This window comes from Alligator mississippiensis, chromosome 12 (genome assembly GCF_030867095.1).
Source record: "Alligator mississippiensis isolate rAllMis1 chromosome 12, rAllMis1, whole genome shotgun sequence".
Taxonomy (NCBI): Eukaryota; Metazoa; Chordata; order Crocodylia; family Alligatoridae; genus Alligator; species Alligator mississippiensis.
This window is the reverse complement of record NC_081835.1, coordinates 32,741,088-32,758,525: the sequence shown is the minus strand read 5'-3', so window position 1 is coordinate 32,758,525 and position 17,438 is coordinate 32,741,088. Positions and strand designations below refer to the sequence as shown.

General features: G+C 47.9%; 1 protein-coding gene across 11 annotated transcripts in view; it reads left to right on the top strand.

Moving 5' to 3' along the window:
- ATG7 (autophagy related 7) overlaps window positions 1–17,438 on the top strand; it is a 332,274-nt gene that overhangs the window by 41,684 nt on the left and 273,152 nt on the right. For 10 of the 11 annotated variants that reach the window (XM_059715951.1, XM_019495404.2, XM_059715946.1 and 7 more), the window contains 3 exons: window positions 11,975–12,063; window positions 13,760–13,881; window positions 16,239–16,332. In XM_059715951.1, coding sequence (XP_059571934.1) covers window positions 11,975–12,063; window positions 13,760–13,881; window positions 16,239–16,332 — 305 coding nt within the window. The remainder of the gene's footprint in view (window positions 1–11,974; window positions 12,064–13,759; window positions 13,882–16,238; window positions 16,333–17,438) is intronic. The other variant, XM_059715945.1, reaches the window with a different exon arrangement.

The following is a 17,438-nucleotide window of genomic DNA, read 5'->3' as shown; positions in this document are numbered from 1 at the left end:
CCTCTGGACCCTCTCAATGTTGTCCACATCTCTCTTGAAGTGGGGTGCCCAGAACTGGACACAGTACTCCAGCTGTGGCCTGACCAGTGTCACGTAGAGGGGGAGGATCACCTCCTTGGCCCTACTTGAGATGCACCTGCGGATGCACGATAAGGTCCGGTTAGCCCTGCCGACCGTGACCTCACATTGTCGGCCCGTGTTCTTCTTGGAGTCAGCAATGACTTCAAGATCCCTTTCTGCCTCCGTGCTCTCAAGAAGGGAGTTTCCCATCTTATAAGTGTGCTGCTGGTTACTACTGCCCAAGTGCAGCACCCTGCACTTGTCAGTACTGAAACGCATCCTGTTGTTGTTAGCCCACCCCTGCAACCTATCCAGGTCTTGCTGCAGTCTTTCCCTCCCTACTAGCGTGCCCACCTCCCCGCAAATTTTGGTATCATCAGCAGATTTAAACAGGTTGCTTTTCACCCTGTTGTCCAAATCGCTGATAAAGAAATTGAACAGTGCAGGCCCAAGGACCGTGCCCTGGGGGACTCCGCTGCCCACTTCCCCACAGGTCGAATATGACCTGTCCATCACCACCCTCTGAGTACGACCCTTCAGCCTATTTGCAATCCATCTGACTGTGTAGGCATCGATGCCACAGTTGCCTAGTTTTTTAATGAGGATGGGGTGGTCGACAGTGTCAAAGGCCTTGCTGAAGTCCAGAAAGACTACATCCACGGCGACACCTGCATCCATTGCTTTTGTGACCTGATCGTAAAAGGCAATTGGGTTGGTCTGACATGACCTGCCCCATATGAAACTGTGCTGGTTGTCCTTGAGCATCATCCCCAATGCCGACCCATCACAGATGTGCTCTTGATGATCTTCTCAAAGAGTTTCCCTAGGATTGAGGTAAGACTGACAGGCCTATAGTTGGCCGGGTCCTCACTCCTCCCTTTTTTTAAAGATGGGGACCGCATTGGCCATCTTCCAATCATCTGGCACCTGGCCCGAGCACCACGAGCGCTCGTAAAGCCCTGCCAAGGGCCCTGCAATAACCCCTGCTAGCTCCCTCAACACCCTGGGGTGGAGAGCATCTGGACCTGCTGATTTGAACATGTTCAGCCCCTCCAGAAGCACTCTAACCCAGTCCTCCTCATCCTTAGGTCTGGAGGCGTTCCCCTCAAGTCCGTCTTGAAACACGGTGGGGGAGTCCTGGTCCCTACACAAGAAAACGGAGGTGAAGAATTTGTTAAAGAGGTCTGCTTTCTCCTTGGGCGCAACCACCAGATTGCCCAGTGTATCTTGCAGGGGCCCCACGTTTCCCAGTGCCGCCTTCACCCTCCCTATATATTTGAAAAAGGACTTTTTCTTATCTTTGATCTTGGATGCTAGTCCTAGCTCTATGTCCACCTTAGCTTTCCTAACAGTCCCCCTACAGGCCCGAGCAGCGGAGGTATGCTCCTCTTTGGAGATAGCCCGGCCCCCCCCTTCCACTGGGTGTACGCTGCCTTTTTGGCAACCAGGCATTCCCGGATGTCCTTGGTGAGTCAGGGGGGCTTTGGGGCACTCTTGCCTTCCTTGCTTCTTGTTGGGATCATCAACCCTTGTGCCCTGAGTATCGTCTCCTTAAGGAACGACCGCTCATCTTGGGCACTGAGTTCCCCTGCCCTCAAGAACCCCCAGCACCTCTACCGCCAATCTCAACTCATTGAAGTTGGCCCTCTTGAAGTCTAGGGCTACCACCTTGCTGCAGGCCCTTGACACCCTGTGCTGGATGGTGGATTCCAGCAAGTGATGATTGCTATCACCCAGGTGGTCAAGGACCTGGAGCCCCCTTACCAGATCATCGCCTGTGGCCAGGGCCAGGCCCAGGTCCAACAGGGCATTTCCTCTGGTGGGACTGTGCACCTCCTGGGTTAAGCGGAGGTCCTGTATCTCGGCCAAGAACCTCCTGGAACGGTCTGACCTGGCTGACTGCTCCTCCCAGCAGATGTCCGGGTAATTTAGATCACCCACGACAACTACATACCTTGCCATAAGTGCCTCTGCAAGCTGGCCTGAAAATTCCCGGTCCAGCTCCTCCCCTTGGTTGGGGGGTCTGTAGTAGACCCCCACCATTTAAATCCCTCTACCCCCGACCCCCTTGTATCTTGACCCAGAGCACTTCAGCTTGCCCCTCCTCCGACCCCATTTTGCTGGCAGAGGATGTGTATTGCTCTTTGACATAGAGCGCCACACCCCCTCCCTTTCCTTCCTTCTCTATCCCGCCTGTAAAGCCTATAGCCCCTAATGCTAACTGCCCAGTCGTGGGATGAATCCCACCACATTTCTGTGATCCCTACTATGTTTGGTTTTGAACTGGCTATTCTGAAGGCGAGTTCCTCCTGCTTGTTCCCCATACTACGAGCACTGGTATATAGGCATTGAAGGCCTTGCATAGCTGCGCATGCCACCCCCCGATTAGGAAGACTATCTGGACCCCTGTTTCTTACCTGGGCACTCCTTGCACGTGTCACCTGTCTTGCTCGGGTGGTGTCTCCATGTCTTCCTGCGGCCCCCTCCCCCGGAGAGGGTCAATCTGGTATCTTTTAGTAGACTAAGTGAGTAGTTAGAGAAATATATCTTAGCAAGCTTTCAGGTTGAAAAATCCTTTGTCAGGCTGAGGAAGCACCTGCATTTGGTCTGTGTGGTGTTCCTGGATGGAAGAAATAGTAAAAAAGCCAAAGGCTGGCCTGGCATGCAATGCAGGCAAGAAAGCCAGTCAGTGAAAATGGAAATGGTGGCGTCAGGGGGTGAGGGACAGGCTGGGGAGGGGGGTGGGGAAAAGGGATGTATCAGTGCAGGTAAAAATGGAGAGGTACCTGGGGAGTCAGATGTCTGGCAGGTTGTAGTGTGTGTCAGGATTCCACTGTCTACATTGAGTCCATGAGTTTCTGTACCTAGGAGGTTGATGAAGTGAAGTGCATATGCCCGGCTCTGAAAAGTGGTTTGTAAATTCATACAAGCATTGAACCATGCTAACCTAACCTTATCACCAGAAGACCACTTCGTACAGCTCAAAACACAAAACCTGCCAACAATCTCCAGGACCCCCACAAACCACACACCAGAATCTGTCAAAGACAAGAATACCCGACTACCTGTGGGGGCACATTCCTCACCAAAAATCCACTCTGTCTCCGGTCTCTCTGGCCTGATCCTGAAAGGAAATTTACAAACCACTTTTCACAGCCGGGCCTATGAACTTCACTTCTTCAGCTTCCTAGGTACAGAAACTGAGGTCCTGGAGGGGAGTTGGGAGTCCAAGAAGAGTGGTCGTTCCTTAAGGAGACGATCCTCCAAGCTCAAAGTGTGGCAATCCCAATAAGGGTCAAAGGGAGCAAGAGTGCTTAAAAGCCCCCTTGGCTAACAAAAAGTATCCAGGAACATCTCAAGGCTAAAAAGAAGGTGTACACCCAATGGAAGGGAGGGGCCATCATCAGGGAGGACTATACAGCCGTTGCTCGGGTTTGTAGGGGTGCTGTTAGGAAGGGTAAGGCGAAGATGGAACTGGGACTAGCAACCTGGATCAAGGACGAAGTCCTGGATCAAAAGAAGTTATTTTTTAAATACATAGGGGTAAAAAGAAGATTCCGGGTAATGTAGGGCCTCTGCAGGACATGCTAGGAAGTCTGGTGGTTGCATCAGATGTCAAAGCTAACTTATTTAACAACTTCTTTGCCTCCATTTTTCTGAGCAGGGACCAGGTCATCCCCCCCATCATGATCCCTGACGGTCCCAGGGGAGGCGCAGCCAGGCCCAGGGTCAGAGTGGACCTAGTCAGGGACCTCCTCATGGAACTGGATGCATCCAAATCAGCAGGTCCTGACAATATCTACCCCAGAGTGCTGGGAGAACTAGCAGAGGTCATTGCAGGTCCCCTGGCACAGCTTTACAAGCACTCATGGTGCTCTGGCCAGGTGCCAGAGGACTGGAAGAGGGCCAGTGTGGTCCCCATTTTCAGAGAAGGGAGGACCCAGGAAACTATAGGCTTGTTAGTTTTACCTTGGTCCTGGGGAAGCTCTTTGAGAAAATTATCCAGGAGCACATCTGCAAGGGACCAGCAGGGGAGTTTATGCTTAGGAACAACCAACATGGGTTCATCAGAGGCAAGTCCTGTCAGACCAACCTGGTGGCCTTCTATGATCAGGTCACTAAATCCTTGGACGCAGGTGTCGCAGTGGACGTAGTCTTTCTGGACTTTAGAAAAGCCTTTGACACTGTCTCACCCCATTCTCATTAAAAAATTAGGCGACTGTGGTGTTGATCCCTACATGGTCAGATGGGTTGCCAATTGGCTGGAGGGCTCTACCCAGAGAGTGGTGGTGGACGGGTCTTTTTCGACCTGGAAGCGTGTGGGCAGTGGAGTTCCTCAGGGCTCGGTCCTCGGGCCTGCGCTGTTCAACATCTTCATCAGCGACTTGGATGAGGGGGTGAAAAGCACCTTGTTCAAATTCGCAGACGACACTAAGATGTTGGGGGAGGTGGGCACGCTAGAGGGGAAGGACAAGCTGCAATCAGATCTCAACAGGTTACAGAGGTGGGCGGATGAGAATAGGATGGGTTTCAACACTGACAAGTGCAAGGTACTGCACCTGGGGAGGAAGAACCAGCAGCACACCTACAGGTTGGGGAACTCCCCTCTCACCAGCACAGAGGCAGAAAAGGATCTTGGAGTCATTATTGACTCAGAGATGAACATGGGCCGGCAATGTGGGGATGCAGTCAGAAACGCTAACCGCACCTTGTCATGCATCCACAGATGCATCATGAGCAGATCCACTGAGGTGATCCTCCCCCTCTATGCGATCTTGGTCAAGCCCCAGTTGGAGTACTGCATCCAGTTCTGGGCGCTGCACTTCAGGAGGGATGTGGACAACATCAAGAGGGTCCAGAGAAGGGCCACTCTCATGATCATGGGGCAGCAGGGCAGGTCCTATGAGGATAGGCTACAGGATCTGAACCTGTTCAGCCTCCACAAGAGGAGGCTGAGAGGGGATCTGGTGGCCATCTATAAACTGGCCAAGGGAGACCAGCAGGCAATGGGAGAGTCCCAGGTTCCCCGAGCACTACCAGGAGTAACAATGGCCATAAGCTGACAGAAGGCAGATTCAGGCTGGATATCAGGAGGCACTACTTCACAGTCAGGGCAGCTAGGATCTGGAACCAACTTCCAAGGGAAGTGGTCCTCGCTCCTACCCTGGGGGTCTTTAAGAGGAGGCTAGATAGACACTTTGCCGGGGTCATCTGACCCTAGCATTCTTTCCTGCCTGTGGCAGGGGGTCGGACTTGATGATCTGCTTAGGTCCCTTCTGACCCTACCAGCTATGAAACTATGAAACTCATGGACTCCATATAAACATTGGATTTGTGAGACAGTACAACCTGCTGGACATCCGACTCCCCAGGTACCTCTCCGCTTCTACCTATGCTGCTATATCCCCCTTCCCCCCCACCCTCAGCCTGTCCCTCACCCCCTGATGCCTCCATTTGCATTTGCACTGACTGGCTTTCTTGCCTGCATTGCATGCTAGGCCAGGCTTTGGCTTCTGTCCTATTCCTTCTGTCCAGGAGCAGCACGTACAAACCAACTGCAGGTGCTTCCTCAGCCTGACAAAGGTTTTTCAGCCTGAAAGCTGGTATCCCAGGCAGCTAAGCTGAGCTCACCTGGAGCCTCAGAACTCCACTGCAACCAGCAAGCCTCAGGCCTGTCAAAGATGTGATGGGTCTGGGCTTTCCCCAGGCAGGACTATGTGCGTGTGTTTGGTAGCTGGAGGTTATGGTGCCTCCTACCTGCCTTTAACCTGGGGGATCCTTGGTCCTGGCATTTCCTGGGGCTGCCATGCTACCAGCAGTCCCACCAGACCTCCCCAGCCCTGGCAGAATGCAGTTTTAGTGGTCATGCCCAGAACCTGGGGCCGCCTCCTTCCTCATAGCCCCATCCATACCTCCAAGTTCATCCTGGCACAGAAGCTCAGCAGAGGCATGTTCTTCCCCTGCTGGCTGGTGATACAGTGAGTGCCTCGTTCAGCTCTGAGAGTGGGGCATTAACTAGTTTAGGAAAATAAAATGGAAATAGGTGCAGATGGAGTGAGGAGGGTGGCACTCATGCCATCTGCAAATGGAGCTTGGGGAACCCCAGCAGCAGGAGGTTCACCTTCAAGAACACCAGCTGCTTCACCAAACCAGGATCCAAGCAGGTGCGGTGGGGTGTCACAACATCCCCAGCAATGCTGAACAACCTCTCACTCGGAACACTGGTTGGTGGACAGGACAGATGTTCCTGGGCAGCTGTGGCCAGATCCTGCCACATCTGGCTCCGGGTTGCCCAGTAGGTGAAGAGGTCTCAATCCAGTGGCTCCATGTCCTTGGCGAGATAGGTAGCCACTGAAGCCTCGGTGCTACCTGCCCAATGCTGGGATCTGATGCGTCTGGACCCCAACATTGAAGCCATGCCCGTGGCCCACATTGGCAGCAGGTGGCATGGAGGAGACTGGCTGGTGCTGGTGCTAGTGCTGGGTGTGTTGGTATGGGAAAGTGGATCCCCCTCTTCCACATCCCCCTTGCCTCTGCCCTTCTGCCTCCCTAACTGTTCACCAGCACCTGTGTACAGTGATCAAGGGTTTTGGTGCTTCCAGTGCACATGCTCCCCTTCACCCTTGGGTTGCACATGCCCACCAGCTTGTGGACTTTACTGGACCGCGAGGGATCCAGCCATCTCCCGATGCCCTCCTTCAGCCGCCTCACCAATGCCTGCATATCTGGAGAAAGCGGCTTGCCCTAGCCAGGAACATTGATCCCCTGGAACTTTTCCATTTGGTTCTCTAGTTCCCTCATTATGGAGATCACCTGGCTAAGGAGGGCATTGCCAGCACTGAGGGTCTTGGTGGCCTTGAGGAAGGGTTTGAGGACCACCAAGATCTGGGAGATGGTATTCCACTCAGCTCTGTTAAGGGGAGCATTGATCCTAATTTCCCTGAGCAAGGCCATCTCATAGATGGCCTTTTGTTGCTCCACCAGCCTTTCGAGCATCAGGTATGTGGAGTTCCACTGAGTCTCCACATCCTGCATGATTTTGTGGTGTGGGATGCTCAGTTCTGCCTGTTTCTCCTGCAGCATCTTGTCCCCCTTGATGCTGTGGTGAAAGTAGCTTGCCACCTGCCTGCATTTTGAAATTAGTTGGGTGGTGGTGACGACACCACCACTGGCAGCTCTGTTCCCAAGGCATCCCCGACTATGAGGTGCAGGTTTCCCCCACCATTTCAGGGTGGCCTGCCTCTGCTTTGGGGGGACAGGGGCTTTGGAGCAAGCGGGGGACTTCTTTTTGAGCACGCTCCCACTGGTGCCACGCTGAGGAGGAAGAAGAGCAAGGGGGTGCTGCCTCCTGAGATGCAGCAGCATCGGTGTGGTGGTGAAGTGTTTTACCTTCTTGCCCAGACTGATCTACCTTCAGCAGTGCTGGCAGATAGCATACTTGGGATCATCTGCCACCTCAAAATGATTCCACACTACACTACTCCCCTGCTTCTGGGTTTAGGGTGGGGATCCTGCCTTATTCCCATCCTCAGCAGGCAGAGGCACAACAACAGGAGGAACTGACTCAGCCAAGCCAGTTCCCTCCACAACCTCCTATGAGGTGTCTTTCCGACAAGGAGATGTGTCTAGGGGAACTTTTTGAGGGGTGTGGAGCACAAACTCAGATTTCTTCTCAGTCCTCAGAATGTCTTTAGCTAGGGCGCTCAGGTCCCCTGGTTCCAAATCCAGCTCCTCCTCTGGCAGTGGGAAGCTCGTGCTGGGAGATGAAATTGGGGTGGAGGAGACGGTCATTCTGCTGCTGGTGCCTATTTCTGAAGTTGGGGGAGGTGGTGCAGGGACAGGTACTGCTCCCACCTCCTTGCTTTCACTGGCAGCAGAAGACTCATGGATGCCAGGAAAGAGGATGCATGTGTGTTTGTGGGGGGGACTTGCAGCTCTAGCTCTCCCCCTATCCCATATAGCCCCTCTCCTTCACCTGTCAGAAGACCTGGCACCTGCCTTTCTAGCAGTCTTCATATTAGTCTTTCCTGTGCTGGAAAATGTGTCTGTGTACGTAACTACCTAATAATATAATATATGTCTTCTTCTCTGATGTATGATTGTGTCTGACTTCTTCTGTGTTGTGATTACTGTTCTGTGTTGTGTACCTAAAATAATATCTCTTCTTCTTCTAGGACTCTGACTTCTGTGTTGTGTTAATCTGAATCTCTGTCTGACTACTTCCGTGTTGTCTTTAGTCTCTATGTAACTAACTATAACTAATAATATGAATAACAATATATAATAATCTCTTATTTTAGGAATGTCTGACTTCTGTGTTGTATTAATGTCTGACTTCTTCTACGATATTGTAACAGGTATCCGCTCCGGGCCCATCTAAATGTGGCCCGCACACCTGTTCCTGGGGCGACAGCCCGCCTTCTCTCCTGCCGTGCCTTGCTGTTAATTGATGTTAATTAGTGGGAGGCTGCCCTTTTACTGCCCCAATGCCAGGGGGCGCTATCTGCGGCTCTGTTTCCTCCCCTACACCGCAGCCCATGCCTCACTGATGGAATTGACTTTGTTCAGTCTGGGCCTTGTTATAATCTGGCCCCCTTTTCCTCTCTGGGCCCTGCGTGACCCATCTTGCTTTGCCCCCTCTCCTGGGGCTTTTCAAAGCGCTGCCCTTTTCTGGGTGGGGCTGGGGTCAGTGCACCCCAAATGCTGCACCCTCGCTGGCACTGGGGTCCCCACACTGCTGTGTCCCCTATGAGGCCTCCTCCAACCCCTACTAGCCTCACCCAAACTACCGGTATTTAAACAGCAACAAAACAAGCCCCTGGGCTGTAACATAAATGAAAGCCTCCCGGCTAAAACATCATTCGAGCCTACCGGGGAATACTCCATCCCTCCGCAGTGTCAAACGCTGCTCCTGCAGTCAGGCTTCCCCTTTCTTCTGTGAGAGAGCTCCTTCCCCCTTGGCCACTGGCAGGGAACTGCCAACCTGGCCTCAGCCCCTGGGTTTTATATGGGAGCCAGACCCTGCCCCTTCTGGTCAGCTGACCTCCTCTGGTTGCCCTGGCAACCAGCAGCTGTGCTCATTACTCCCTGCTAGGGCTCTTCCCCTAGCAGTTTTCTCCCTTCTTAGGAGCAGGGCACCTAAGTGCTCTGCAACAGATGTATTTGTGTGTAATGTGTGCCTCGGTGCACAGTGATGGATCCCACAGCCAGGAAAAAAACAGCTTTCTTTTTAAAAAGTGTTTGGAAAAAACACCAAAAAACAAATATAAATTGAAAGAAGTGGATTGGATAGGGATAAGCAGAGGGATTCTAGTTAGTAAGCTATATCCAATCCTTTCCAAGAACAAACAGGAGCAGGAGACTGACTACATAGGAAGTCAAGCCAGTCTAGTACCTTTCAGACTCTGTTGCTCAGGCAGAAAAAGCTCACAAAAGGCACTTAAAGCCTGCAGACAGAGGCTTATATGCTGTTTTTATGTCCCTCCCCCATAGCACTGTGATTGGAAGGGGAGTCGGAAAGATCGCACTCACTGGCCAGCTAGAGATGTCAGTCTCCCCCCCCCCCCCCCCGCTCCCCCTTCCTCTTCTTGGTTTCTGTACCCCTGAAAGCCTGCCTTCCAGATCTCCAAATCTTTTCCGAATAGATTCGGAGCCTCCAAATTGATTTGGAGATTTTTTGTCTTCTCTTGATTTGATGCCGATTCAGAGATTCGGCCTCTGAATCGGGCCAAAGCTTTGCATAGCCCTATTTGGCAGCCACAGACAGACAAGGGTCCCCATGTAGGAGCTGGGGCTGGTGTACCTACTGTTTCAAAAGCCCAAAGCAAGTGTGGAAAGGCCCCTGATAAGGAATGCATGGAATGTTTGTGGCATTCATCACTTATGATTACACTGGCATGACTTGGTGATGACTTTGGGTGAGCACCTGCAGCTGGGGCTGCTCCCACAGTTGCTGGTGGGGGCCTAAGAACACAAGCTGACATGGCAGCTCAAAAAATAGAGGTGGGGTTATGTGGCAAGACAAGCTACCTCTGCTCATGCCTTCCATCTGGCATCTTGGCCATGCTGTGAGCAGTGCTCTGTCAGTCTCAGCAGCCCCAGCTGGTCTTCTCTCCCAGCCTACCAGATCACCCCCCCCCCCCCCCCCAGCCTTCCACATTGTGAGACCCTCAGTACTTTTTCTCTATTCCTCAAAGTGGTCAAATGCACGTTCCATAGTTGTCCAGCAACTGTTTAGCCAGTATTTGAGGCCAGTATCCCAGCAGCCAGTTATCCAGTCATGGGATAAAGCAATAAAGCTTCATGGGCCACCAGATGAGCAGGTCAGCCTGATTCCTGAGGAGGGCAGAAATAGTAGCTCTGCCTTTCAGTTATATGGTAGGAGCACTGGGGGATAAATGTTCCCTGCATTATCAGGGACACAAGATAGAATTTCTGAAGACTGGCATTGTAAACCTTGCCTAGCCATTCAGTGGTCCCCAATGCCCTGCACCATAATAGAGAAGTTGCCCTAGTAGTGGATGTGTGCTAAGCTGCAATATGCCAGGAGTGAGAATGTGGGTATCATCAGTGACCCCAATGCAGTTTGGAAATCTTATCCAGGCAAATCTAGCTGTTGACCACCTGTGGGCTAGTCCTGAAGCAGAGGAAGTGTGGTGCCAGCATGCTTGGAAGAGTCCTGATGTCCTAGAATAGTAAGGTAAATATGGCCAGGCAGGCAAAAGCTATTTCCTATGAGTATGAGAGCAGAGCTAGCATCTTGTTGTTTCTCTGTAAGACTGTAGGACAAGGTATCTCTAACGGTCCAGTCTCTGCTCCTACTGAGAAGACGATGCATGTGAAACTGAACATCCTTCCCAAGATGAAGTGGACCAGCCCTACAATGACAGGAAGCACCAAACAGACAGCTGGAGATGAAATACCCATAAGGCTCTGCCATTTGCATTCTTCTATCCTTGGAAGCCTCTGCGGAATCCTGACCAAGAAGCATACTGTGGTGCCTGCTCACTAGCCCCTCTAGCTGTGGAGCAGCACACTGATATTGGCTACACTACGCAATAAAACACTTTACCTGGGACAGGCCCATATGCTTGCTCAGTACTGTAGCATTGCAAAGTGTGGTGGTATTCAAAGCGCTTCATATGTATATGTCTGTACCCTTAGGGTTTTGCATAATTTTTGCTATTTGGTACTAAAGTGTTGAGAACATAACTCGGTAGTGGAGGATGAAGAAGGTATAATTAGTGTTGGACAGAGGCCTGTAAAGCAAGTCATGTTTCATGATGAGAGAAGAAATTAAAATGGTCATGGAAGTAATTAGTGTCTTCCTTGAAATATACAAAAAAGACTAAGGGTGGAGTTTGAAATTATATAAGATCATTGATACAAACGTAAATTACAAGGTGGGATCTTCCTCTGTATGAGAGAAACCTGAATTATCCCAGAATGAATTTTTCCCTTAATGTTTATTTTGGAAGGCAACATCAGTACCTCAAATTAAGACCCAGTTATTTAAATGCTTTTGTAGTGGATTGTCCTAGCCAGGGATTTTATCTTATTTGTTAGCTCAGCGTTTGATAGCCTGTCTGCTTTTAGTTCATGATCAGCCACCAAATTAATCGGGAGGCTTGCTTAAGAATTGAGCAAAGATCTGAGTAATTGATAGGCTTCTACGGGCTCTGTAATAGGTACATAAGTAACTTGGAGAATATGTATGCTTCTATGAAGTATGTGTCTTATTAGGTGGCCAAATGAATAAATCTGGAAGCTGTGGTAAACATTACATTGAGAAAGATAGCATCCAGTGTGATCTCTCATGGTTATAACATTTTAATATAAAAATGCATAGCAACTATTAATATGGCCTGTATGCTGTTATGAATTAAATATTCAGTGAAACTGTTTTTACTTTCAGGTGACAATTGGAATTTATGATCCAGGCAATTTTGTCCAGTATCCAGGATGGCCGCTTAGAAATATACTGGTCCTGGTAGCCCAGAGATGGTACTTGTTTGTTTATCTTTTTTTTTTTTTTCAACACCACTTGACATGTGCAACCCACCTCAGCCCTAACTTTGTTCCCTGAAGCATACAGAATTAACTGAAAAAGTCAAAATGCAGAAAATTTCCAAGAACTTGTTGGGAATGGTTCTCTGTAAATAAGAGGCAAGATTTCTCAGTTGTGTATGGGAACTTATTTTTACCTTCCTGCACTCCCTCTTCCCCCCTACCCATCCCCCTGATTTTAGTGAGTGAAGAAAAGGGACTGGTCCAGCTCCAACTGCCAGATAATCATGTGCTGCTCAGAGTCATCCTTCCTCCCCATTTTTATTAGTTTGTTTCCAGACTTATTGCCTGTGCTTAAACTTCCTCACTTTGAAATTCCCTCAAAATAGAACTTCACCATCTACTATTCTGCTTGTAGTACAGACTTATTCCTGAGAAGTACAGTGTGTGTCAGAGAGGATTTTTTTTGAGGAATTTGCAGGATTTTTAAAACTGAGTTTAAACTAATGAGCAGCAACTTCCACTTCAGAATGCTGTAAGCTTTTGCATGACCTGGAAGCAGTTTGTGCTCTGGATTCTTGTATTCATATAGGAAAGACTTGATAAGAATGCGTGTGCTATTGAGAGCTGTCTCACTTCATAGAATAAAATTTCTGAGTGACAGAGACTCTGGAGAAGTCCTGCTGACATGGTTCTGCCTGTACCTTGCTGAATATTTGGGGCTTTTTAATTTGACACATTGTCTTTGTATGACAAAAAATATCCACCTAACATTGGGTTGTTTTTGCTAAAGCTTATCTTGCCAACTTCATATTTTTACTTGAATGCTTTAATAATAGATGCAGTGAGAAAACAAACCTTCATCTTGGTACACTAACTGTATTTTTCCAGTATGTGTAGCTAGAACATATTTGTGCCTGTCATGCAGTATGGCAATCACAAATATTGTTCCCTTCACACCTAGTTCTTTGTCTTTAGAGGTCAGTAATAAAGAAATAATGAATAATGGGGGTCAGAGGCATAACTGAGCCCTTGAGTGCCCTGAGCAGCAGCTGTGCATGGGGCAGTGTCAGCGGCCATGCAGTGCCAAGGTGGCAATGCTGGAAGTGCAGGTTCTGCTTTCTTGGTGCCTTACTCCTCCAGGGTTTGACCTGGAACTGGTGCTTCAGTCACCCCACCTTTATTAAGTTGGGGGTGGAGCTAAGAGGGTAAGAGGGATAAAAAAAAAACCCTATCAGAACAGGGACCTTGAGAAGCATACCAAGTCTAGAGGAAGTAGGACAGCAAGTTGTGATGATCTGACAATTTAACTTTGTTTAAATGGTACTCTGGGGCTTGTCTTGTGTTTTGTGGCTTGAGATACAGTGTAACTAGCACTAAGTATCTTATGCAGACTGTGGCATTAAACATTGAGGCTGCATTCTGGACTGCTCTAGTGTAGCTGAACCACAGGATATTTGATCATGCTGATATATGGGGGATTTGGGGGTTTCTTTATGGCTGTTGGCTGTTTACACACTTTATTACATGGGACTCATACCACTAGAACATTGGTGATATTCAGAGTCTCTAAAGAATTACAGCTATATCAAACTAGAGGACTATTAAAATAAAGTTCCTGCTTAACTGCTCCTCTTATCTCTCTTGGAGAAATTCTATATCACTTATAACTTCCTTGCTTTTTTAATGCCAGGGGTAGTCATCTCCATTCAGTTGAAGTGCTCTGCTTCAGAGACAGGACCATGCAAGGGGTAAGAGATGTAACGCACAGTATCCTCTTTGAAATAAAGCTTTCACAGCTGGCGCTGAGTCCAGGTAATCCACTTTTAGCAATTTCAGAGTTACTTGACTTGCTTCTCTATAATTACTTTAGAGATAAAAGGATTAATGCTGCTAAATCATTGCATACGTTAGCACCTGCCTCAGCTATAGTGCATCTTAAATTATTCAGGTGTCTCTATAAAGAAAATAGGTTTATCTTCCAGAAAGCGGATGTGTTTCCTTGAATAAAAATTAATTTTTTCTCATCTCAATACCTTTCTGCATTTACTTTTATTGTAGGAATAATGTGACTTGTAGTATCTGTTACAGCTCATACATAATCTGTAGTATCTTGCATTATTACATGCTTAATCTGTATATTGTCACAGATATGCTTGATCATTTTAATTACATGAAACAAGAATCTCATAGGAGCAGAGGGTAGATTTATAAAACTAAAAGCATCTCACTTGTTATGTGAGTTGGGAAATTGGATCTATATTTCATGATGGTGTTAACATTTGAAGGAATTTACAATACACTTGTAAACTGAGAGCACCTTGGTGGTTGTTGATAACATTTCATCACAATATAGCTCCTTTCCTAGAAGGAGCTCTGTACTTAACAAATAATAGTTAGGCAAAAGCCACAATTGCCACATATCATTCTACTCGCTTTACAGACAGAAACATGGAGACATGGGGAGGTGATGATCACTTAACACACAATTTTGCAGATAATTATATACTATAAGTTTTTAGTTGTTTGCAGCATTGAGGCTTGGATGTTCTGACTTGTATTCCTTTTTCTCACTGTGAGGATTGAATTGTGTTGTTTATTACTTACAATAATCCTGAGAGAGATCAGCATGGATATATAAAAAGATTAATTAATAGGCTTGCATGTGTGGTCACAATAAATCGCATATAATCACTCCTAATAAAGTCAACCACACATATGTATTCTTGTAACCTTTCTCTTTCCTCTTCATGTGCATCTCTGTCTGAAAAGTGCTGGGCATGGTTTCTTTGGGTGCAATATGCTAAAAGTAGAGCATCTACAGATAATAATACTTAAATATTGTTAGGGCTGTCAGTTAATCGCAGTTAACATATGTGATTAATGCAAAACAAATTAATGTGTTAATTTTTGTAATGAATGTTAATTGCACACATCCATTTTGAGCAGGGGTGGGCAAAATGTGGCCTGCCCCACATCCTCTCCAGACTTGACCCAGCAGAGCGGATGAGCTCTGGACCAGCCAGAATCCACACACACAGCCCTGACCCCACCCCACCCCAGGCCTGCTCTGAACTGCCTGCCCACGCTGAGCAGTGGCAGCAGCGACAGCAGCTGCTGCTTGGTGTGAGGGAAAAGCGGCCCCTCCCCTTTGCCGGGCCCTTCTTGCTGCGACCGCCCAGAGCCTGTGCCTGGGCTGCCTTGTGGCTGCTTTCCACTACCATCACTGCTGCCTACAGGCCACCCAGTGGCAGTGCAAACGAGTTGCAGGGCAACCTGGGCATGGGCTCTGGGCAGGTGGAGCAAGAAGGGCCCGACAGCGGCAAGGGGAAGGGGCAGGTTTTCCCCCTCACTGAGCAGCAGCTTTGGGTGCAATATGCTAAAAGTAGAGCATCTACAGATAATAATATGGGTGCCGCTGCTGCTCAGCATGGACAGGTGAGTCTCTGAGCAGGTGCAGGGTGGTCCAGGGTCAAGGCTGTTTGCATGGGTTCTGGCCGGTCTGCTCTGACCAGTGTGAGTTCAGAGCAGGTGTGGGGCAGGCTGGAGTCAGGGCTGGGACTGTGTGGGCTGGGGGAGGAACCACAGGGTGCATGGGCTCCAGGCTGTTGTGGGGGGGATAGGGGGTGCTGACTTATTTAACTCTGTAATCAAAATTGCGACTTTTTTTTTTTACACTTGCAATTAATTGTGATTAATTTTGCAATTGTTTGTCAGCTCTAAATATTATATTGGATTTTAATCTGAAATTTATAAATTGCATGTGTTTGGAGAGCAGGCTGATTGGTGCCCTCTTGAGGGAACCTGAAGTTCTGCTGTGCCCTGCCAAGTGGTGTTCTTAAGAAGCTTACATATCCAGATATCTGGGAGCTGAAGGGTTAATTCCCAGGGGATGCCAGAGGGTCAATTAGCTTTGATTAAGCTAATCAAATGTGGCTGAGTTTACTTAGGTTCAGCATCTAGATACCCAGTCTAGATGAAGAAAACATATTTTAGCTAAAACTTCTAAAGTGGCATGTTGTAAAGCACAGCATTCTGAAAGTGCCACTCACTGCCAAATTTTAGCCATATGTTGTTATGAAGAGCTGTATTTCTTAACATTCTGAGTTAATTTAGAGTTTCAGAAAAATGTTGGCAGGCTAAAATTAATTTTGTGTGTTTGTTTTAACAAGTAGATTGTCCAAAAGCTGTTGGATGGGAGAAGAACCAAAAAGGAGGCATGGGTCCAAGAATGGTGAATCTTAGTGAATGCATGGATCCTAAAAGGTGTGTGGTGATTTAAACCTTTTATAAGATAGGCAGGTCTCTGCTGTATCGGACTGCAGGTGAAATAGATGAAGTGAACAATGTGCCTCTCAGATGGTTGTCTAGTGAGAAAATGTTGTTGCAATAATATTAGTGCCCAGTCCTGGCCTCAGTTATTACCATGTGCCATACATACTCCCCTGAAAGGTCCAATTGAAGATAATGGGACTTCTCAGTAAAAAGCCCTTACAACCAGAAATAAGTACTTGCAAGGTAAGGTACTAAATTAAAGTTCAAATTGGTTATTTTTCAAAATTAAGCCGAAGGCAAGCTGTTGTCCATGTTCTTTATTGTTCTTCATAATTTTTAAACGTAGCATTACTGATGAAGACACTTAAAGTTTTGTCCCCAGTTACTGCACTGACCGGAAATAAAGCCAGGGCAGCCAGTATAGAGAATGTGCTATTGGTAAATTTCATGACTTAAATTCAGGTTTTGTTTAGGTTTTGTATCTTTGAGGTGCAGAGAGACTCCATGATGGGCCGAATGCCTTCAACTTCCACTGAAATCAGTGGAATCTTAGAGTGCTCAGTACCTTATAGCATGAAATCCTTATTGAATTAATTTTATTTTTTTGCGTAAAAATGTCCATTCTTTCTTCCTCTGAGGTATACAGGTAAATAGTATTGTTTCAAGCCATTCCTTAGAAAGGTGTGTGTTTAAGAGAGAGCCATATATAATGCAGATCAAATTCCTTTTGCTGAAATCAAAATCAAATTTAAGATGGGAAGCAGAGAGACATTTTAAATGAAGAATCAGCTTTAAGGAGAGCTGACTTCTCCAGGTGAAAAAAGCTCCTATATTTGTCTCCTCCGTGGACAAGCTGCAGCGATCTGATCTGACCAGTGCTTTAGAGGGATACTTACAGACTGTAAAATGCAATAGCAGTCTGCAAATGAAAACTGATTGCCTGCTTTGCTATCTTTTGCAAAGCTGCCATGCAACAAATGACACTGCTCTTTGCAGGTGTATATAATAAAGTGTGTGGGGGATTGGGGTGGCATACTGCTTGGAACAAGGAGAAGATCTGTACAAGCTAGAAAGCTAGGGTGGCAAATGATATGCAT